Genomic DNA, 24,642 nt, shown 5'->3' on the forward strand with positions numbered 1-24,642 from the left:
TACTGTGGTACCACAATGGACGAAAACGTCTAAGTGAGTCAGATGGCAGACTGCACTTAATCTTAACCTATCCATCATAGAGGCGTTTTCGCAATTAATACGATTCAAACAACATACCAACGCACGGCCCTTAAAGCCATCAAGCCTAATATGGTTGAAAAGCCTACTAACCAGAGACAAAACGCGCCTCGTAGTTATTGTTGTTGTTGTAGCCACATTTTGATGTGGAGGTGACGATCCTCGTCAAGCTCCTGTAGGTGAGCAAGCTCGGAGTAGAAATAGTTTTTCGACTTCTACTCCGACTCCAGGCAAAATTGCTCGACTCCGACGCCGCAGATCTGGTTTTTACAACAACAAAACATTAAGTTCATAACATTTTATGACCATCAAATGCAACAAGACACTAAAACGGTTTTCAGAAATCCTACTTCTAAGAATTTTAAAAACATTTTTGTTGGTTTTTTGTGCTATAAAAAATTGCCGTTTTGCAACAAGTCATTTTCCTCCCAAAAACTGATCTTATATGACGGGAAAAAATGTGTGTAGCTGGTTCATTTCGTACACTTTAATATAGTATAATATAGTACCTGCTATATTCGATTTTCGCGTTGAAACACCATTTAAAAAATAAACGCAAAGATTTGCCGAAATGTGTTCGTTTCGTCATAACTAGTTTTTTCATCTCGGGAAAAATTTACATTTCGCGACGCCCATTGAGAGCACAACCATAGTCGCTGTAGAACAAGTCATTTTCTTACGTACAATAAACGCGATCGTCGAACTTCCAATTGTAACTGGGTGTTTGTTAATGTTAGTGATGTTGCTCACATGTATTTACTCTGGTTGGAAAAAAATAAAGTGTTTGTGGATGCATAAATAAAAAAGTATTTTCTTAATATAAGTGAATATACTCGAAGGAAAAATAAATATTTCTTTCACAACAAGCAACTCAATCATGTGTTGCGCTTTTGGTCTTGCAATTACAACAACAATATTTGGATAAAAGTGGAAGATGCTGAAAAAGGCTTTTGAAAAGTTGTGCTTATTTAACTTATAACGGTTAAAATAGTACAAAATCTTATTATTTTTACAAATAAATGCTGAATTTGTCTCTTTTTAAATTGTTTTGTGTTTCATTATATATTAATTACGAAGAAGTGGGTTTTGGTTGAAATTACAAAAACATACACGAATTTCAGTACGACCCATACACTCACATTTGTGTGTACAGCTGATAAATTGTTTGATGCCATATTATTTTTTTATATTTAAATGGCAACATTTTGGCTAAAGAAACCAAAAAAAAAAATCAACTTGTCAAACCACCGAAAGAAGGATTTTCGGAAATTTTTCCGTAAAAAAGAACGTAGTACCAGCCTTTGCGCCAATCCAAATTTCACTAGGATTCTTCTTTCATAACTCGAACTGGCACTTTTTTCTAAGACAGCTCTATTCTTGGGTATTTTTCGACCTATTCGTCGTTAATGGGTTAAAACATGATACATACAGTATTGGAGGCCACCGTAGCGTAGAGGTTAGCTTGTCCGCCTATGACGCTGAAAGCCTGGCTTCGTTTCCTGATGAGCGGTGGTTTTCCCCTCCTAATGCTGACAACATTTGTAAGGTACTGTACCATGTATGGTATGACAGTCATGTAAAAATTTCTCCACAAAGAGATGTCGCAGTGCGGCACGCCATTCGAACTTGGCTATAAACAACTTCGGACTATCGGACAGCACTCATTGATATGTGAGAAGTTTGCGCCTGTTCCTTAATGGAATGTGCATGGGCAAATTTGCATTTGTATATACAGTATCAGGTCTTGGTGATTTTAAGGGGTCAACAGAATTCTTAACACAGATACAAATTCCTAAACACTCCATAACACATATTAGTCAAAACCTCTTCCGGCGCCACAATCACGATGTTCGTTCGAGAGTTTGTCAGAAAATGTGTATCCAGAGTAGTTGTAGTGTTTCCTTAATTGCCATTGTATGATTTTTTACCCTTCCCAATATGTGTGAAGGCAAGAATCTTCCATAGCCACGAATGTACCTTCCAAGTTTTGCACTGAGCTTTTTCCGGTTGCCCTTGAATTTGCCAAGCTCATCCTAATAGATGTCTACCTCCTATGGTGGCATTGACACTTTCACCTTATTGAAGAGTCTTCGGCATCTCTTCCTTAGACCAACCAGTTCTGTCAACCACCAGGACGTTGTTTGCCCTATGGTTCGACGACGACGATCCACTGATAAAGATATCTACACGAAATTTCAAATGGTTATAACTTAGGTCCTCACCAGATTATGTACAAAAGTCGTTCCAAAGTCTTTTGGAACGACTTTGTGGTTTGGCAAAAGCCACATCTTCCAAATATATAAAAAATACAACACACAAAACAGATTCCTAGTCGATCCGTATACTTGATAATAGGTTTATCTATTCCCGTTTTGAGTATTACAAATAAATTCATTACGGTATTTCATCCTGCGCCACAGTGGTGATGTAGGGTACAAATACGATGAGAAGTGTTTGGCGGTGGCTGGCTGTACTCGCAGTTTTCCCACAGTTCATGTACCAATGGGCAGCAGCTAGATATCTCATTGACTAAAAGTAGCCACATCTGAAAGAGAAGACACATGGCTATTTTTAGAACTCGCTGTATCTGAGATAGATAGTGATGTGGAATTATTCAAATACATGAATCATTACAAATGTTTTGTAGAACACGGAAGTATTCATTTGTTGTTGGCAATTTAGGCGGTTACCATACCAATTCATTGTGGGACATTCGATAAAGCATTAACCAAATTGTGAAACGTTTTCATTTTTCCATATGTAAGCCACACCAACGGCGTGTTAAAGGTCGATGGATTGTTAAAAATATTGAAGTGATTTAATTTTATCGCAATGTGTCTAAACTCAAATCCCTATCGTCAAACCGGCCAAAATCGCTTGAAAAGCCCAATAAATTGCGAATGTTCACATCCGCTAATTAAGACTTGCATTCTTTGTTTAATTGTACACAGACAATATATTGACTTAAAGTTGGCCAATTAAACATGGTATTGATTAAGAAAAATATTTTTAAACAAGGGAATTTCTGCTTTGCTAATTGTTGACATTGAATTTCACAAATTTTTAATTGCATGAACTAAAATTGTTATTTAATAACATAAACCGTAGGTATGTATCGGTTTCTACAAAAAGCAAGATGGTATTGTGTTCTCTTTCACACACATCTAATGCGAATAAAAGTTCAAATGGGCCAAATATATATTTCTTGCTTCTTACCCACACAATCATTTGTTTTGTTTTTGTGCATTCTTGATGTAATTTAAGCAAAGACAACTAAATATAAGCGTACACAGAAAAAGGACCTATATTGGTGATCAATTAAAAATGGTATTGACTTGTAAAAAACGATTCAAACAAGTTGTTAATTGCTTGAATAATTTTTGACATAGAACTTCGATTTTCTTTTGTATCACGGCTAGTGATTGGTTGTTGTTGTTGTTGTAACCACATTTTCATGTGTAGTTGGCGATCCTCGTCGCCGGTCTAAAGGACCGATCGCCGCGGGAACAGGGTGGCCATTGGTTATATAAAGGCGCCAATAACTCGCCTTGTCATATCGAGCATCGTAAGCACTCAGTATTTGTGCAAGAGCCGGTGCCACCTGACCCCTCACTGAAACTCTCCACTCGATACCGCTGATTTTCCGCGACTGTAGTTACAGCCACTCCGATTGGAGCATTCCACCATAAGTAACCTGTGGACGCGCCCTGTAGCTTACAGCTAAGCTTCTCGTGACAGCAATGAGCACCACACAGATCGAACCTCAATGTTCCAGCTTGTGTGGTGCTCACAGCTATCCCGGGCCGGGGAGTGTTTGGTAAATACGGCGTAAGTTCAACATTTTTAAATTATGCATTAATCAAGATAATATTGTGTTCCCTTTCACTCATATTAATTACGAGAAGAAGTGGGAATGAATCAAAAATATGCCTCGCTTCTATCCAGTGTTGCTACTCAAGAGAATTACATGCGAAAAATAGGGTACATGTTTTCCGTCCGTTCCGTCCGTCGGTTTGCTGAAATCACTCTGCATCTTTATCGTGTCGCTTTTTTATACTCTCCACCATAGGATGGGGGTATACTAATTTCGTCATTCTGTTTGTAACACCTCGAAATAGGCGTCTAAGACCCTATAAAGTATATATATTTCTTGATCGTCATGACATTTTATGTCGATCTAGCCATGTCTGTCCGTCCGCCTGTCTGTCTGTCGAAAGTACGGAATAAAGCGATCCGCTTGAAATTTGCACATATACTTTTTATTAGTGTAGGTCGGTTGGGATTGTAAATGCGCTAAATCGGTTCAGGTTTTGATATAGCTGCCATATAAACCGATCTTGGGTCTTGACTTCTTGAGCCTCTAGAGGGCGCAGTTCTCATCCGATTTGACTGAAATTTTGCACGTGGTGTTTTGGTATGACTTCAAACAACTGTGCTAAGTATGGTTGAAATCGGTTTTTAACTTAATATAGCTGCCATATAAACCGATCTAGGGTCTTGAATTCTTCACCTGTTAGAAGGCGCAATTCTTATCCGATTTGGCTGAGATTTTGCACAAGGTGTTTTGTTATGACTTCCAACAACTGTATGTTCCATATAAACCGATCTTCGGTCTTGAGTTCTTGAGCCGCTAGAGGGCGCAGTTCTCATCTTGTTTGGCTGAAATTTTGCATGAGGTGTTGACTTCCTTGTTGTGTTAAGTTTGGCGTAAATCGGTACATAACCTAATGTAACTACCATATAAACCGATTTGTGATATTGACTTCTTGAGCCTTAAGAGGGGGAAATTCCTATCCGATTTGGCAGAAATTTTGTACAATGGTTTCTCCGATGACTTTCAACATGCGTGTTCAATATGGTCCGAGTCAATCTATAGCTTGATACAGCTCCCATATAAACCGATCTCCCGCTTTTGCTTCTTGAGCCCCTACAAGGCGAAATTCTTATCCGAATCCACCGAAATATTACACAATGACTTCTACAATGTTCAGCATTGAATTCATTTATGGTCCGAATCGGACAATAATTTGATATAGCTCAAATAGCATAATAGTTCATTCATTATTTTTTGTTTGCCTAAAAAGAGATACCGCGCAAAGAAATCGATAAACGCAATCCATGGTGGAGAGTATATAAGATTCGGCCGGGCCGAACTTAGCACGCTCTTACTTTTTGCCCCTATTTCAATGAATAACCACGCCGAGTTTCGACAAAGCGAGCTACCGATTTAAGTTTTTAAGACCAAACATGCGCTTTTACTACCCATTTTCGTTATAGTGAATTGCATTTGAGCATAGACCAGATTTTACCATATCTGTATGCAGTTGCCACACAGCCCTGTTTTCCGATTGAAGGCATTGAACGCAAAAAGCCGTATTTCCTTTCCAGAATTTAGTTTGGAAGAGGTCCCTTAACCCTCGTACCAGTTACGGTCAACATCAGAACTTCGGCCTATTTTCCTGAAAAGCGAAGCAATGAGACAAGAAGTGAACTAATTTTGCGTCATCCCCAGGATTTTGTTAGTAATTAACTTGGAAAAACCTACCAAAAAATTAGGTCAGCCTACCAACCTACCATGAGAATAAAACCTACCAATTTTGGTAGGAAACTACCAAAATTTTTCACATTATTGTGAAAAACGTTACGCTGAAATAGTGAAAAACAGAAATAATTAGAATGGACGAATTCCAAACGAACAATTGGTAGAAAATTTTTGTTGTTTTGTGTAACTAAAAAGCGCGTTTCAGATGTGTTTCGAGGATTGGAAAAAACAGCAAAAATTTGAAAAAATATCTGAGGGGGACTGCGAGGATTGCCTTTTATATTTCGGGATGGGACAACCCTTGTGTTGTAATCTCTATCGTAAAGCTTGACATTTTTGAGGTTATACGTACTTAGAACATTTTGATATACGAGCGCTATTTTGTTGTTTACAGTAAAGATTAATCTCACCCAAAAAAATTGAATTAAATCGTTAACATTTTCGTGCGATTATTTTTTACAACTTTCGACGTGGATTAACTCAACAACAGTGCATCGATGAACTTAATTAAATTTTTGGCGGTGAAGGTCCATCAAGGACCAGGGTTGATGGTATGGTGAATTCAACCGAGGTCGTTGTTCACACCAAGACGAATTTCGTGAAGGTCTTCCAAAATCAGTTGTTGTTCCAAAAACCATTGATGCCGTGCGCCAACTGATATTGCAAGATCGTCACGTGACCTATTGAGGCAATCTTAGGCATTAGTGGGGCCAGCATACATTCAACATTTCATGAACGTTTGACCGTCAAAAAAATTTGTTCGCATTGGATCCCACACAATTTGTCAATCGCTCAATAAAAGGCTTGTGTCCATTGGTCGAAAGAAATCCAATTTGAACGAAATGCTCAAAACTACGAACCAACTGCATTCTGAGCACTCAACACATCGATTTGATGAGTCATCCGCCGTATAGTCCTGACTTGGTACCGAATGACTTCTTTTTATTTCCGTACGAAAAAAGTAAAATGAGAGGTCAACGTTTTTCGACACCTGAAAAAGCGTTTGATGTTTTCAGAATGCATGTTTTGGATATACCTCATTCATAGCGGCAAAAGTACTTCGACAATTGGTTCATACGTGTACTTTGTTTGGTCTCAGATCATTTCTTCGATGAGCTACGAACGGAAGAACGATGTAAGTATTACTTTAAAGGGGACAATTTAGTTATATAATAACATTTCCCAAGATATGGTTCCAAGGTTTAAGACAAAAGTAGTTAGGTGTGTTTAACAATTTTATTGAATTCAGGCTTAAAATTTATTTATTATTTAGCACATCTTTTTAAGAGACCAAGAAAGTTCGAACAAAACACAGCAGCCGCGAATCAACCAGTTAATGTGAGGTCCAGAACAGAATGCCTCCTTCCCAAAAAGGAATGGTGTTCTTGATGATAAATTTTGGATGAGTTAGCGTAATTCAAATGTCTGGGACCAACTAAAGTGGCGTTGATCACTCGAAGAGTGATCTGAGCGTATCTGTGATGTCGGAGTATGAGTATCTGTGATATATGAGTAGGAGTATCTTCGCTATAGAAGTGTGCAGCGAAACATTCCCAGCAGGCCGCGTCGTCAAGACTTCTTAGAAGAAGGTTACATGACCTTTTTAATTCGTTGAATACATTTAGTCGACATCCCATACAAATCGTTGATGACATTTTCAAATAGTTGTCGCGAAAATGATGCATGACATTTTAAGCGACATTGTGAACGAACATGTCATCAATGAATACATACATAGATGAGAGAATCCCTCCCATATTCGTTAACGACAATATTCAAAAATTTCTATTCCACAAAATTGTTATTGACGAATTCATTTATTATTAAAATTGTGTATGTTTCCGTGAAATTTCTTCTTTTTCACTTACTCCAACGCCATGTCTTTTACGGCTTCTAATAAAAAAATATAGACATTTACTTGCCAACAATTTAATGTCAATACGTTTTTAAGTTTTTTGTTTTATTATTCTGTTACAGTTAGATTTATTTTTCATTAATGTACAAAATAGAGCTTTTTATCAGATGACGGTTTATGCGGCATGGTAAATTGTTTTAATTTTTTATGAAAGAGAGAATGAAAAAAAACTTTGCTGACCTTTTTTTTGTGGACAAGGTTAGTGAATTTGTCGACAATAAAATTTTATAACAGACTAGCTGAACCAGGTTTTTGGGGGAAAGGGCCGTAACCTAAATACATGGTCCCACATTTGGATATCAGATTCGTATTCTACTCCCAAATACGTTTATTTGGGCCCCATATTGCGATGGTCAGTAAATAAATGCTGTTTGTGGGGTATTTTAGGAAAGGGGTAGACCCCCAGAAAATTGGTCCTGAAAGTGGGTATCAATTTCGTGCTCTACTCGCAAATATCTTTCATTTGAGTCTCATATTGCTATGGTCAGTAAATATGTCCGATTTAGGGGTGTTTTGGGTGTTGGGGTGGTACCCCAAACACTTGGTCCAACAATTGGATATCAGATACGTTTTCTTATCTTAAATACTTTCATTTGAGTCCCATATTATCGCCATTGGTCTATATATATATATATATATATATTTGGTAGGTTCTGTGGGTGGGCGGACGGACCCCCTTGGTACCCCATCCTAAATTTGGATACCAAATTTTTGTTGTTAAGTTACTATAAGAGAGCACACAAAATTTCGCTTAAATAGCATCGCCCATCTCCGAGATCCGGCGTTTCTGAAAATTAGGGTAAGGGGGAGAGTTAGTCCCCTTCAGATATAAAAAAAATTTAGTACCCTATTTTCACCCAGGGGTCATTATGCATCATCTGTGAAAATTTCAAGAAAATCGGTTCAGCCGTTTTTGAGTCTATAGAGTCTATAAGGAACACATAAACAAACAAAACAAATCGACAAATAAAAACAAATTGATTTTAAAAGGGTGATATTTTAAGAGTTATGGAAAGTTTTTCAAAGAAAAACGCATAAAATTCAGAAAAATTCATGAAATATTTATTTGAATCCATCCGCTTAGTCCAAATTTGGCATACTCTTTCCAACATTTCGGCCAGTATCTCACATATATATGCCTCAATGTTGTCTTCCAATGCGTCAATTGAGGCGGGCTTGTCTGTATGGACATGAGCTTTAACATAGCCCGATAAAAAATAGTCTAAAGGCGTCAAATCGCACGATCTAGGACGCCAATTGACCGGTCCCGAAGGTGCAATAAAAGGTTCACCGAACTCGCCTCTCAATAAGTCCATTGTTACGCGTGCTGTGTGGCATGTGGCACCGTCTTTTTGAAACCACATGCCAGGCAAGTTCAGCTTTTGCATTTTAGGCAAAATAAAGTTGGATATCATCTCACGGGAGCGCTCACCATTCACAGTTACGTTACGATTCACATCATCTTTGAAGAAGTACGGTCCAATGATGCCACCAGCCCATAAACCGCACCAAACTTTGACTTTTTCTGGACGCATTGCTAGCTCTTGCAATGATTCCCTCCAAAATCAACAATTCTGCTTATATATGTTCCCAGTGAGCCAAAAATGAGCTTCGTCGTAAAGTGGAAGAAACGCGCGATGAACATTCTCAATAGAGCACGCATTTAGATAAAAAATCTATAATTTGCAAGCGTTGTTCGTTAGTAAGACGATTCATAATTAAACTGAATATGTTTGACAGTGAAATAAAACACGAAACTTGCGTGAGCTGTTTAAATCAGGATTGCCAAATAGATAAAAGCTTAAAATCATCCTTTACACACCAGTTTCTTCTATGACATTTTATAAAGTAAAGTCTCAATGCTCCTAATGCTGGCGACATTTGTGAGATATTATGCCATGTAAAAACTTCTCAAACTGCACTGCAACACGCCGTCCGGCTTGGCTACAAAAAGGAGGTCCCTTATCATTGCCCTTAAACTTAAATCGGACTGCACACATTGATATGTGAGATGTTTGCCCCTGTTCCCTAATGGAAATTTGAATTTGCATAGTCTCAATCGGTCCATAACCGTTTATAGCCCCTATATAAACCGATCTCCCGATTGTACTTCTTGAGACATTAGAGGGCACAATTCTTATCCGATTTGGGTGAAATTTTGCATAATTTCTCCTAACACCTACTCCCGTATAATCTGGACTCCCGATTTTACTTCCCAAGTGTCTAGAGGGCGCAATTTTTATTAGATTTGACCGAAATTAGGCATAATGGTTCTCTCATCTCCTTAAGTCTCCTAATCTGTATGTATATCTCGGATAGTCTCAAGTACCCTAGTGGGCGTGGACCTCATCGCTCCGCCTATGCCAAGACAACAGGAAACAAATGTTTGTTTACCTCTGGCAACAAATGGTTGTTTACCACTGGCAAATAAATGGTTGCTTACCACTCAGAATTGACTGTTCGGCGTTGTTCTAATGGTACGATTGCGACATGTACAGTTTTTCCGAAAAAAAACAGGCGATCATTTGCCTGGAAGTGCTTCGTGCGCAAGCAACTCTTGTTGGGTCTGGCTCATCTTGAAACACTCATACAGTGGACTGCTGTTTACTTTCGGGATCATACACGTAAATCCACTATTCATCACCTGCCACGATGTCATAGACCTGTTTCGAAGCACCGCGGTTGTATTTTTGGAGCGTTTCTTTCGACCAATCGACAAGAGCCTTTTTTTGAGCGATTAACAAATTGTGTGGCATTCAACGCGAACCTTTTTTTTGATGGTCAAATGTCCATGCAATATTGAATGTATGCTGGTCCCACTAATTCCTAAGGTTGTGTCAATCTCGCGATAGGTCACATGCACGCGGAGAAAAGATATGATTTTATACGGTCAGTTTTTAGCATATTATTGCTGTCGCAAAATGTTCATGGTAATATGTATTGCAATTTGTATCGTAGAAATCAATTTTTGACCATATAAAACAACAACAATCAACGAAATTTCAGAATATGGTAAAAATTTAACAAGATGGTACAGTTGTCGTTTGCCACATTTAATTTTTTTTTGTTTCAAAGTGTAGTAAAGATTTTAAATATTATTTTTAACGAAAAAATTGCTATACTATTATTATTGTAATATTGATAATACTATTTTTAGTTTTGTGGTTAAAAATCTCGGTTTTACTTACTTTTTTGCAAACCTAGGTTCAAATTCCGCAGCCGGCCAATTTTTAAATTTTTTAGAAATTCATTTTTAGAAATTTCGTCATAAAAAAATATGTATTTCTTATAAAAAAAATTAAAAAGGGTTTTCTTCACTTTTTTAATTAAATTTAATCGTCAAACTTATTGGTGTGCAGTAATGCTTATTGCGTTATTTCCTCATTAAGAAAGTGATGTCAATAGTTCAAATCTCCTCAACCACCGATAAATTAAAAAAAATATTTCCAATAATTTCAACAGTAACGTGATCAAATTTTAACAAACGAAAATTGACAACACATTGTAAAAAAATTAAAATGCTATGGGTAAATTTGACAATATTATTTTGTTAATTAGCACTGCAGATTGACCAAATTTATTGTAGAATATTTCATATTATATGATAAAAAGTGACAATATACTTTCAATATATTTATTGCTGCCCAAATATGGTTACGGCAACCATATATTTTCTCTGTGTGTGCCGATCTTGCAATATCAGCTGACGAACAGCATCAATGGTTTTTGGAACAACCACTGATTTTGGACGACCTTTACGAAATTCGTCTTGAAGTGAACAACGACCTCGGTTGAATTCACCATACCATCGATAAACACTGGTCCTTGATGGAGCTTCATCGTCAAAAATTGAATTAAAGTTGTAACAAATAATCGCACGAAAATGTTCACTATTTAATTCCATTTTTGGGCGAAATGAATCTTTTAAGTTACTGTAAACAACACAAATAGCGCTCATATGTCAAAACTTTTTGAGTACGTATAACCTCAAAAATGACAAGCTGCACGATAGAGCTATCAGTTGGAAGATTGCAACACCGTCAATCCGTCAGTCTTTTAGAGTAAGCAGCAGGCTTAAAGCAAGAAACGAAAAATTTATAATTTCCTTGATATGTCACCGTTTTTTTTTTTGCAAACGACAGAGCTGCCTCACGAAGACGATTGTTGAGAAATGTCGAGTTTTAGCAACTGAAATTGAAAATTCATTCGGTCTGTGGTACAGAGCATTATAACTTAGTGAGTTTGTTTGTAGCATCCAAAAAGAAGAGAGATGGGCCTATTGATAAGTATACCGATCGACTCAGAATCACTTTCTGATTCGATTTAGCTATGTGCGTCTGTCTGTCCATGTTAATTTGTGTACAAACTACAGGTCGCAATTTTCATCCGATTGTCTTCAAATTTGGTACAGGCATGTTTTTGGGCCTAAAGACGAAGCCTATTGAAATTGAAAAAAAATCGGTTTAGATTTAGATATAGCTTACATATATCTTTGGAGGCCACCCTAGCGCAGAGGTTAGCGTGTCCGCCTATGACGGTCAACGCCTGTGTTCGAAACCTAGCGAGACCATAAAAAAATGTTCTGCTTTGGTTTTCCCCTATGCCATGTAAAACTTCGCTGCAAAGAGGTGTCGCACCGCGCCAAGCCGTTCGGACTGCACTCATTGATATGTGAGAAGTTTGCCCCTGTTCCTTAGTGGAATGTTCATGGGAAAAATTGGCAATTTGCATATGTCTTCGTCCGATTTGCAGTAATAATGCAATAAAATTGTCACTTGTCAACCGATTCTCGCGAAATATGGCAGAAAGGATTTTCTCTTGACATTACTGATGAATTTCATAAAAATCGGTTCAAATTTAGATATAGCTCTCCTATACATATATATCGCCCGATTTTAACTTCTAGAGCCACTGTACAACGCTTTCCTCGACGACTTCGACAATATCCATAAAGTTTGGTCGTAATCGGTTCAGATTTAGATATTGCTTCCATATGTATGTTCGTCCGATTTGCGTCGTCTTGATTCTCGACATTACTTGTGAATTTCATAGAAATCGGATCAGATATAGATATAGCTCTCATATACATATCGCCCGATTTTCCAGCAAGCGCATTTATTGACCAATCTTGCCAAAATGTTGTACAACGCTTTCCTCGATAGCTACCACAGTAACTGAGGAGTTTGCATGAAATCTGTTGAAATGTCGCTTTAGATATAGCTGCCATATATATGTTCGTCCGATTTTGAGAAATATTGCAATAAAGTGGTCAGTTGTTAACCGAATCTCTCGAAATCTCCCGACTTTTGCCTTTCGTTACTGCTCAAATTTGCAATCAAACAAAGCTAAAGAAAAAATGTTTACAGTCTGGTTTAATGAATTTCGATTCTAGACCACTGTGCGAAGATATGTTGTTTGAAATAAAACTTTTTTTTTAAACCTTTTTTCTAGCAACTTTCGCGTGGAATTGCTTCATATGAGAAGAGAGTAGAGCACAATGCGAACAGAACCGATTATTTTTCATTCAGATAGAACATTCTCATCAACAATGCGACTCTCTCGTGAGATCTACGCATCCACAGTGTTTATTTATATACCTTTTCCCTTTAACATGACATTTAGAATTTTAGTTATTTGTTTAGACTACAATTGACCGGTCTTGACGTATTATCTATTCTGTGTGTTTTCGATTTTGTTGAACCTGTCCCTAATTGACCGCATACTATACATACATATACATATCGTTATATATGTATGTGTGTATTAAACATTTTTTTTGTAAACAGGCCTAAGGAAATAGATAGCCTGCGTTGAAGCAATGGAATTAGGACGTACATCGACTGCTACTCCCAGTGAGGCATCATTGTATCACAACATACCATTGACTGTTTTAGAGTTCTTCACCATATCTCCGATCGGAAGTCCCATTGAATATGGTTCATACATGTCAGGTTATTCATGCACACATATTTAAGTATCATAGTCATTTGCCCGCATAAACATACTCGTATACACACAGGCACATAAATGTGCATGTCGACATACGTACATGTGTGGCAGAATTTCATTTTTGCTTTGTAAACCACTAAACATAAGTCCCATACTCATCTATATTGTTTTTCCCTCTGTGTTGTCCAATGCATTCAACTTCTTTAGAGCCCCACCAAAAGGCAGCTCGAGACAGTAGTTGTTCTTCCAAGAATTTTTATGAAAACTATGATAATATCGAAAATCAACCATTATACGCTAATACCCCAAGTGATGATATGATTGCTACAGATGCCTACGATGCAACTAATACCCTATTGCCCGCAGTGTTGGATGCGGATTTTACAGAATCGCCTATGCAGGAACTCGAAGATACTGGTCTGGGCGTTGGTTCCATGGTAGAAGTGAATGATCCGGAATCCGATAGTCATTTGTATGGTGTCATACGCTGGATTGGTGTACCGCCTGGATCGCATCCAGTTATGGTTGGCGTGGAGTTAGAAGAAGACTATATCAATAAGCAACTTATAACAACGGACGGCGGCTTCAATGGAATTTCGTAAGTTACACTGATTATAAGAAACTTTTGTAGAAAATTGATAATTGTTAATAATAAGTCCGACAACTTTGAATTTAGAATTTTCCGTTTCGGTTTCGCGAAGAAGTATAAGAGGGAGGCCAACGAAGCGAATAGGTTAGCATGTCCGCCAATGACGCTGAACGCCTGGCGAGAACATCATAAAAAATTCAGCGGCGGTTATCCCCACCTAATGCTGGCGACATTTGTGAGATATTTTGCCCTTTACAAACTTTTCTCCAAAAGAGGTGTCGCATTGCGGCACGCTGTATAACAAGCAGGCTGCTTATCGTTGAGCTTAAACTTGAATCGCACAGCACTCATTTATAAGTATGTGAGAAGTTTGTCACTCTTCCTTAATGGAGTATTCATGGGCAAATTTGTTATTTGTGGAAAAGTATAAGCATTGTCAACCAAAATCAAAATTTTCGAAAAAGCAAATATTTTTACCAAAATTTTCTGCAGCAGCAAAATACAATCAACAGGCAGTGATGTTATTTATTATCAGCAGAACATTTTCTGTACGCACACTCAAATGTTGCTCAAAAGAGAAAAAAAATTACGTTAGGTTAAAGGACACCCACCTGGCAACCGCAGTTGCCAACTATTTCACTGGTTAACCTCTAGTCCATTGTCCGTCCATCTCGTCCTAGACAGCGCCTTCAGCGCCGCATGACTGTCCACATAAATTGTGACAGTCTGAGAGGGCCACCGCTTTTGACTCGGTTGTCTTTTGCAAAATAAACGAATGCCCGAAATCTAACGAGCGCCTGTTCCAGACTCCCTCATTCTGAGAGCAGACTTCTCAAGAGCACAGCAACCCATAGGTGAAGATCGGGCAAACCACGCAGGGAACATCCAGTACACCGTACTTGAATTAAGTCCCCAACTCATATCTATCGATGTGTGACATGAGTACAACGCATTCAGTCCCCGTTTCTTCTCCAATTCGATTTCTTGTCAAGAATAACGCCCGGGTGTTTAGGTCCTGAACTCACCATATATCCTCCTTGTTGTTGTTGTTGTTGTTGTTGTTGAAGCAGCTTATTGTGCTCTATCTTTCGTCTGCTTGATTCTGTTGAGTGTCAAGACGCAGGAACTCTGCGGTCTGTTAAACAGGTGACGTGTATCGTGCGGTCCCTGGTTAAAATCGGGACATACATCTTGCACGTCGTCATCAATCCTTGCTATGTAGGAGTTGAAACGGCTGCATCTTCCGGAACGTGATTGAGCCAGGGGGAGATCAATTTCTTCAGGTGCAATAGGAGGCGGTCGTTCCCCAAGGACTACATTCTCTCGGTAGCCATTTACCGCATCTTCTACCGTGTCTGCATGAATGTTGTCTAGACCTGCTTGATATGCCGCTTGATCTAGAGGTTCTCTCTTGTAGCGTTTAACCTCACGCTCTAGATCGTGTAAATCTACCTTAAGGCTTCTGGGCGGTGGATATCTATCCACAAGATGGTCTCTACGATAACAGCCCAAAAGGTATTGCTTAGACAGCATGTAGTTATGTTTTCGCACTGGTAGGATCTTTGTCTCCTGATGAAGGTGGTCCACATGAAAACTGAGGAGACAGCGCGTCGCAGTTCGGAGAGCGGCATTCTGACAGATCTGAATATTATTCCACTGCGTTTCACAAAGTTGACGAGACCACACTGGAGCTGTTTAACTTACCGCAGACCGGCCAATTGCTTTGTACGTGGTCAACAAGATTTTTTTGTCTGCACCTTAAGTGCTGCCAGCAAGTGACTTGAGGACCTTGTTTCTACTTTTGACTTTATCCCAAATTGCTGTGGCATGTGGTGAGAATGTGTAAAAGCTGTAAAATGTGACGTTAAGTATTTTGGGACACTTGATGGTCAGAATCATTTCTCCATCGACCATCACAGTCAGCTCAATGTGGCTGAAGATTTGGTGGCAGTTCGTTGAGGCAGACGTTCAACCTATCGCAGATGTCAACAATGGGTGGGGGGCCTTGTGCTATGATTGTACAATCGTCCGCATATGATACGATTTTTATGCCGTCTGGATGGGTGGAATGGAGGATAGGTAGAGGTTAAACAGTGCCGGAGATATCACCCCACCTTTGGGAACTCCCTGTTTCACTCTACGGTGCTTCGACTTCTTATCCACAAATGACTGGCGACCACACAGATAATTCGCGACCCAGCATTTCAGGCCTGGCGGGAGGGACGTGTTGACGATGTCCTCAAATAATTAGGCATGGCTGACCGTGTCGAATGCCTTCGATAGGTCCAGTGCCACGAGGACCGTCCTATCACATGGCCTGGGCTGATTGAAGCCACGGCAAATGTGTGCGGTGATGGCATGCAAAGCTGTTGTTGTGCTGTGCAGTCTTCGAAATCCATGTTGATGCTCGGCGAATAGAAATTCTCCTACGAGGCTCGGGAGGAGTAATGCCTCAAGCGTCTTTGCCACTGGTGAGTGAAGGGAGATCGGTCTGCACGACTCCTCTAAACTCGGGTCCTTTCCAGGCTTCAGTAGCGGGTTCACTCTGCCCATTTTCCAGACATCGGGAACTATAAGAGTGTTCAAAGACAGGTTGAGGACAGTAGTAAGGTACTGAACTCCGGGTGAATCCAAATTCTTCAACACCAATATAGGGATTCCGTCGGGGCCCAACGCCTTAGATGATTGGCCGCCACGGATGACATTCGTAATTTCGGCCACGGTAAATTGTGATGGCTGTTCATCGACTCGGAGGCCACGAATACGGCGAATGGTTCTCCTTCTTGCCCTGTCACTCTCCGGATGCACAATAAATTGACGGTTGAACAACCTGGCGCATCTCTTCGGATCAGTCACGGTTATTTCGCCAAAAGTGACTGTCATCCCGTCTACCGGGGTTCGAGAGTGACTTAACAGTAGACCACAGCTTGCCTACACCGGTGCCTAAGTTACATTGCTCCAAGTATTCCAGCCACAAATTCCGCTTATGTTCGTTGACCACCCTGTTTATTTCCAAACACAGCTCGCTGATTCTGGGGTTAGTGGGGTCCATACCAAGAATCCAATCAAGCGCGTCTGCGAGTACCACTGCCTGCACCGGGAAGTTGGGCCGTTCTTGGGGTAGTCGACCGGCTGGTATAAAGCGAGCGGCTGCTGCGTTAATGATGTCTCGGAATTTCCTTTCGGCCACTAGCACATCCGAAAGGGTATGGTAGGTCACTGAAGCGGCGACTGAAGCCAGCCCAATCGGCCTTCTTCTGATTGATAAACGTCCGGCGCTCAGAGGTTATAAAGTTGGGTGGTCGGGTCAATGGTGAGAATTGTAGGGAGGTGGTCTGACCCCAAAGAGATGACGGTTTGCTAGGATACGTCACTCAGGAGATCAGGGTATGCAATGGAAATGTCTGGCGAGCTGCTGCACCTCCTCGTAATCCTAGTGGGGGCATCCTCATTCACCGTGCAAAACGTGGACCTTTTAATCTGCTCTGCCAAAGTTATGCCACGCTGGTCGTTACCTAGGGGAGCTCTATAGTTGTATAGCTCTATCTCGGCAGTACCGGACCTGCCGCTATCCCCATGCACTCCATGTGGGGGTCACTAGCGCCAGGCGCTGGCGAGATGGGTCTATATTGCACGGAATGGTGTATCACGAAGGCCAATCTCCCACCTTCATTCCTTGAGCGATCCTTACGTAGCACATTGTATCCGTGACAACTGTGCAAGCTGCAGATGTTGGTCAGCTTTGTCTCCTGAATCGCTGCGACCAATATATCTCTCGATCTTGCCACGGAGTCCGATGCAGTTTGGCTGCAAAAACGATACATTTCCCGGCACTGGCCTGGCAATATTTGGGCTGGGATGCTGCCGTTGCGTATATTGCGGCACAGGAGAGGTCGGGAGGGTCACATAGTCTAACGACGACGACGCTTGTGAACCCGATGAGGGTTCCATCGGGTCAATCCGGTGCGTACAACCTTCTTGTAAACAACACTAGCTCTGTCGTTCTGGGGTTTATGTCAAGCCCATTGGCTCTCGTCCATCTAGATAGCTTTCTTAGCGTGCCTTGAATGATATCCGTGCCAGTAGAGTGAAAGCGACGGCCAATCAACGTCGTCAGCATTGATAGCTTCTTTCACAGCTGAAATCAAAGTTTCGGGTCGGCTGTAACAACAAAATACACATTTGCTTGCACATTCCATTAAGGAACAGGGGCAAACTTCTCACATATCAATGAGTGCTATTCGAATCAATTTTAAGCTCAATGATACTCTTATCATAGGCGGACATGCGCAAAACAGTTTACTAGACCATACGTCTACGACGAAAATCGAGCCTTCAGTTTTTGAATTGCAGTGTTCTCTCCGACTTTTTTTTTGGAAAATTTGCAAATTTTCTTGGTCTCATATTTCGTAAACTATTGGAAATTTTGACTTTTTTTCATAAGTTAAGTTGTAGATATTATCTCGAGCTACAATTTCTCTGAACATATTACTCAAGCTACGTTCAGATTAGTCAAATATTTGACCCAAATTGTTTTATAATGTCTGCCTAAAATGTGTCAAATTCTTACATTCTTGATTTTTTATTGTCATAAGAAACATTTATTTGACACATTTTGTTTGTCCAACAACAAATCAAACAGCGTTAACCATTAGATCAAAAAAGTAGAAAGTTCACAATTTTTTGTTAATTTTTGTTCCTTTTTTTATCCAAAAATATATTTTTTTGTAGACTTCTATATTTATTTTCAAAATTATGAGAGCCTTAGTCAAAGATCAGGTGGAACTGGCTCTGAAATAAATACTGAGTGCCAATGATACTCGAGATGACAAGGCGGGTTATTGGCGCCTTCAAATAACCAATGGCCAACATCAGCGTCTATTCCCTGGTTAGGGGCGGCAGGAGGCGGGCGTCGGATATTGGACAAAATAAGAGTAAAACCGTACTCCCGTTGACGATCTACGCAAAAAAAAGGACCATGATTGCATTGATCTGCACCTGGAATGTCCGCACTCTATACAGAAGGTGCAGTATACGCATTGGCGTATGTATTGGAGAAGTATAAGGCAGTTATTACCACCTTACAGGATGTGCGATGGACCGGGAATGGCGTCACAATAACACCAAACGGTCTCCTGCAGAGACAAAGAAGGAGAAGGCGAAGAGGATACGCAGAACCAATCCCTGATGATGGTATAGAATGTTTACCCCCTAGTCAGAATGAGGTCCAAGTAGCAGTGACCCGACTGACGAACAACAAGGCAGCAGGAGCTGACGGGTTAGCCGCTGAACTGTTTAAGACCTGAGGCGACACGCTGATAAGGCGTATACATCAGCTTGTCTGCATAATCTGACTAGAAGAACGCATGCCCGATGATTGTAACCTCAGAATACTCTGTCCCGCACACGAGAAAGGAGGCAAGACGGAATGTGCCAACTGCAGAGCAATAAGTCTCCTCCCCATCGCATATAAGATACTGTCTCGCGTATTGTGTGAAAGATTAGAACCTAAAGTCAATGAGAATATCGTACCCTATTCAAGCGATGTCTGAGTTTGGCATCACTGCAAAATTAATAAGACTCTGCAGGATAACACTTGCTGATACACATTTCTCAGTAAGAATAGAAAAGAATCTCTCCGAACCATTTAATACCAAACGAGGTTTCATACAAGGAAACAGCCTATCGTGTGATCTTTTTAATATCCTGCTGGAGAAGATTATACGAGAGATGCAGACGTGAATAGATATGGGATACTACTCGAAAGACAACAAATGCTACCCGCCTATGCCGACGACATCGATATCATAAGCCGGTCACCGGAAGTTGTAACTGCAACCTTTGAAAGAATCGAAAGAGAATCTGTGAAAATGGGTCGGGCAGTAAATGAAGATAAAACGAAATGGATGTTATAATCTCTCAAAACGCCCTGTACAACCGATCAGATAAAGAAAATGGAGTATGTTGAGATAGTAGGCAACTTTATCTACCTCGGCACCGCCGTAACGGAAAAGAATAACACCAGTTTTGAGATAAGCGAAGAATAATACTGGCAAACAGATGGTACTCTCGACAGACGAAGATTACACTATACAAGACACTGATACTACCCGTTTTGTTAGATGGTTCTGAGGCATGGATACTTGTGAAAGCAAACGAGGCAGTGCTTGGAGTGTTTAAGAGAAATATTCTTCGCAAAATATATGAACTAGTTTGCGTTAATGGAGAACAGAAAGGCGTCGTATGAACCATGAACTGTATGACGATGATAGCATAGTTACAGGTATCAAAATACAACGGCTGCGTTTGCTAGTTCATGTTGTCAACGATTTCACAATCGTGATTTGCTCGTATAATATCGTGTCTTGATTTTCACCGAATGCCGATACGTTTTGCGAAGGCATATGTTCTAGATTTGATGATTCTGGCTGCGTCTATCATCTCCATATTCTCTGTATTATCAGAATCCACTGGTTTATCCATATTTGTATACCCTACATCACCACTGTTGCACAGGTTACTATAATTAATGAAATTGTTTGTAACACCTAGAAGGAAGAGAGATAGACCCATTGTTAAGCATACCGATCGAATCAGAATCACTTTCTGATTCGATTTAGCTATGTCCGTCTGTCTGTCCTTGCTAATTTGTGTACAAACTATAGGTCGCAATTTTTATGCGATCGTCTTGAAATTTGGCACATAAATTTTGTTGGCGTATTGGCGAAGTATATTGAAATTGAAAAAGATCGGTTCATATTAGGATATAGCCCCCATATATATGTTCGTCCGATTTTGAGAAATATTGCAATGAAGTGCTCATTTGTTATCTAATTCTCTCGAAATTTGGCAGGAAGATTTTTTTATGACTCTCAATATTACTGGTGAATTTCATAGAAATCAGATATAGCTGCCATATATGTATATTGAACGATTTTTACACCTAGAGCCACTGCAAGCGCATTTATAGGCCAATCTTGCCAAAATTTTGCACAATGCTTTCCTCGATAACTACCACAATATCTAAGTTTGGTCGAAATCTGTTCAGATTTAGATATAGCTCCCACATATATGTTCGTCAGATTTTGGGTAATTTGCAATAATGTTGCCATTTGTCGACCGTAGTTATTGCAGTTTGAACATATTTGCTCGAAATTTGATACGGATTGTTTTATAACCCATCTGAAAACATCCTCCGAGGTCCATCAAAATTGGTTCAGAATTAGATATAGCTCCCACTTTGTACTTATAGGGTGGATATAGGGTATTATACAGTCGGCACCGCCCGACTTTTGCTTTTCCTTACTGTTTTATATCTTAATTAGAAATATAGATACGCATAAAAAAAAAACAAAAATGCGTCAAATAAACTGAAAACAATAGAAAAATATAAAACAAGAAATAAAATAAATAGAATAAAATAAAAAAATAAAAATAAGAAATAGAACATTTTTGTGATTTTGGGCCATGAACAAATGAAAATGGTAATTTATCAATATTTTCACGAAAAATTAGCACTTTCACAAGACCAAAACTGCCTGAAGGAGCGTTCCAATGCTTTTGCGATGTACTAGAGAGTTCTCAATCCCAAGACAGCCGGTTGTACGTATCGGATTGACCCGGTGAAGTCTTTCATCGGCAAGGGCTGCCGCCTCAGTGTACAACACACTGCTACAACAACAACAACTAGAGAGTTCTTAACTATTGCCTAGCCTACAATTTTTGTCTTTGTATTGGAGCGAAAATCTCAATGGTTTGGTTGTTATAGGCCAAAATGTCCAAAAAACTTGAGAAAAGTCTGAGAAAAAACTGCAAGTCAAAATCTGAAAGGTCGATTTTCACTATAGATGTATTGTCTAGGACTAGTAGACTTTTTTGGCCAATACAATCTCAATAATCAGAATTGCGAGGCGCCCATTAAGATTTTTTTTCTTCGATACTAATCGCCCCAACCTAATGTACAACCTTCTCCACAAATATGTGTCGCACTGCGGCACGCCGTTCAGACGCGGCTATAAAAAGGAGGCCCCTTATCATTGAGCTAAAACTTGAATTGGGCAGCACTCATTGATATGTGAGAAGTTTGCCTTAATCGATTGTGCAGGGCGAATTTGCTTGCATTTTGCAAATATTTATGCCCTGTTTTTGAAAAGTGACATAACTCAAAAAAAAAAAAATAAAAAAAATATTTTGCAGAAAACGCATTCTTAAGGTTTCAATTGGCGTTTACGTTAAAAAAATATAACAAATATTTAAAATATATTCAGTTTGCAAGATATCAATATGAAATTATTAAAACAATGTAAAGAAGGAAGGGAATTTAAAAACTTATTGACTTGGGTTATGTCAGCCTTCAAGCACATGAGTGATATATAAAAAGAGGTTTTATGTCCACGCACAAATTGAATAAATTAAATATACCAATATAAGGTTGATAATTTAAAATAAACGGTTTAACATTTTTTTAATATATGTTTCCTTTTTAGTCTTTTCAAATGTCCTGTTGGTCGTGGATTATTTGTTACTCCCGACCAGTGTTCTTGTGATAGACGCTTCCTGGCAGAAGAAGGTGCCATTGGAAATGATGTGAGTGTTGCCAACAACAATTACAAAACAAAGCAAATGAATGGAACACAGGATGAACAGCAAACATTCGGTCATATGGACTGTCCAGTTGTACCAGGAGCAATCGCACCCATAAGTATGTCATCGCCTATAATTTAGCATTAGTATTATTAAAATTCATCCAAGCGCATGTACGAGTTTGTTTGCAAAATAGCGTTCTTTTATGTCAAAATCAGACTTCACTGAATTTAAACCGTGAAGTTAACTGCGATTTCTGATCAACGTTTTGTGCAAAATGTTAATGGTTAACGTATAATAATACGCATGGGTAGGAACTGCGTCAAATTGCTGTGGCATGAGGGGAGAATATGTAAGAGCTGTCAAATGTGTTTGCATGCCATCACCGCAAATGTGTGCGTTGATGGGATGCAAAGCAGTTGTTGTGCTATGCAGTCTTCGGTATCTATACTGATGCTCGGCGAATGGAAATTCACCAACGAGGCTCGGGAGGAGCAGCCCCTCATGCATCTTGGCCAATGGTGAGAGAAGGGAGATCGGTCTGTACGGCTCCCCCTTGCTCGGGTCCTTTCCAGTTTTCAGTAGCGGGATCACTCTGCCCATCTTCCAGACATGGGGCAGTATAAGTGCTCAAAGACAGCTTGAGGACAGGTGTTATGTATTCGACTCCAGGTAGATTCAGATTCTTCAGCATCAGTGTAGAGATTCCGTCGGGGGCCCAACGCCGTGGATGATTTGGCGCCACGGATGACATTCGTAACTTCGTCCAAGGTTAATTGAGATAGCTGTGCATAGGCTCGGAGACCACGGATAACACGAATGGATGTCTTTCTAGCCCTGTCACTCTCGGGATGCGCAACAAATTGATAGTTGAACAACCTGGCGCACCTCTTCGGATCTGCCACGGTTACGGCGCCAAAAGGCAATGAAGTCCTTTTGTCCCGTCTACCGGTGTATGAGAGTGCCTTAACAGTAGACCACAGCTTGCCTAAACCGGTACCTAAGTTACATTGGTCCAAATGGTCCAGCCACAAATTCCGTTTATGTTCGTTGACTATACAGTTTATTTCCACATACAGCTCTCTGATTCTGTGGTTAGTGGGGTGCGTGCAATAAATCCCATCACGCTCATCTGCGAGTACCACTGTCTGCACCGGAAAATTGGGCCACACTTGGGGTATTCGACCGGTTGGTATAAAGCGAGCGGCTGCTGTGTAATGATGTTCACGGAATTTTCTCTCGGTAACTAGCACATTTGAGGGGGGGTGACTGAAGCGGCGATTGGTGTATTCTCATAAGCCGACCCAATCGTCCAGCGCTCAGAGGTTTTGAAGTTGGCCAGTAAAGTTGGCAAAATATCAATGGGACTATCGATATTTTTCTTTTTGTCTGCATTTCGAATAATATATTTCCTATCCACACTATCGTGGATAGTTCGGCTTGAGGTCAACAGACGGACTTCAAGCCGAACTATCCACGAAAATATAATCAAAAAAGGTCAACAATACACAATATAATACTAGCGGCAAAGTTCAATTATTTGCAAAATTGATACATAGCGCCTGTACAAGGCGCAATTTTCATCCCGTTATATCCACCACCGAACGATGGGGGTATAATCATTTTGTCTTTCCGATGGGAACACATCGAAATATCCATTTCCGATTCTAAAAGGTATATATATTCTTGATCGCCGTAAAAATCTAAACCGATCGACCCATGTCCGTCCGTCTGTTGAAATCACGCTACAGTCTTTAAAAATAGAGATGTTAAGCTGAAACTTTGCACAAATTCTTTTTGTTTTGTCCATATACAAGTCAAGTTCGAAGATGGGCTACGTCTTAGCCCCATAAAAAGCCACGTTTATTGTCCGATTTTGATGAAATTTGGGACAGTGAGATGTGTTAGGCCTCTCGACATCCTTCTTCAGTTTAGCCCAAATACTTCCAGATTTGGATATAGCTGCCATATAAAGTCTTTGACCCA

At 39.9% G+C, this 24,642-nt stretch overlaps 1 protein-coding gene across 4 annotated transcripts in view; it reads left to right on the plus strand.

Moving 5' to 3' along the window:
• LOC106081148 (ubiquitin carboxyl-terminal hydrolase CYLD) overlaps positions 1–24,642 on the plus strand; it is a 107,851-nt gene that overhangs the window by 40,378 nt on the left and 42,831 nt on the right. For 3 of the 4 annotated variants that reach the window (XM_013242923.2, XM_059364517.1, XM_059364516.1), the window contains 2 exons: positions 13,815–14,082; positions 22,560–22,774. In XM_013242923.2, the coding sequence (XP_013098377.1) occupies positions 13,815–14,082; positions 22,560–22,774 (483 nt within the window). The remainder of the gene's footprint in view (positions 1–13,814; positions 14,083–22,559; positions 22,775–24,642) is intronic. The other variant, XM_013242924.2, reaches the window with a different exon arrangement.

The sequence above is a fragment of the Stomoxys calcitrans genome, chromosome 3 (genome assembly GCF_963082655.1).
Source record: "Stomoxys calcitrans chromosome 3, idStoCalc2.1, whole genome shotgun sequence".
NCBI classification, from domain to species: domain Eukaryota; kingdom Metazoa; phylum Arthropoda; class Insecta; order Diptera; family Muscidae; genus Stomoxys; species Stomoxys calcitrans.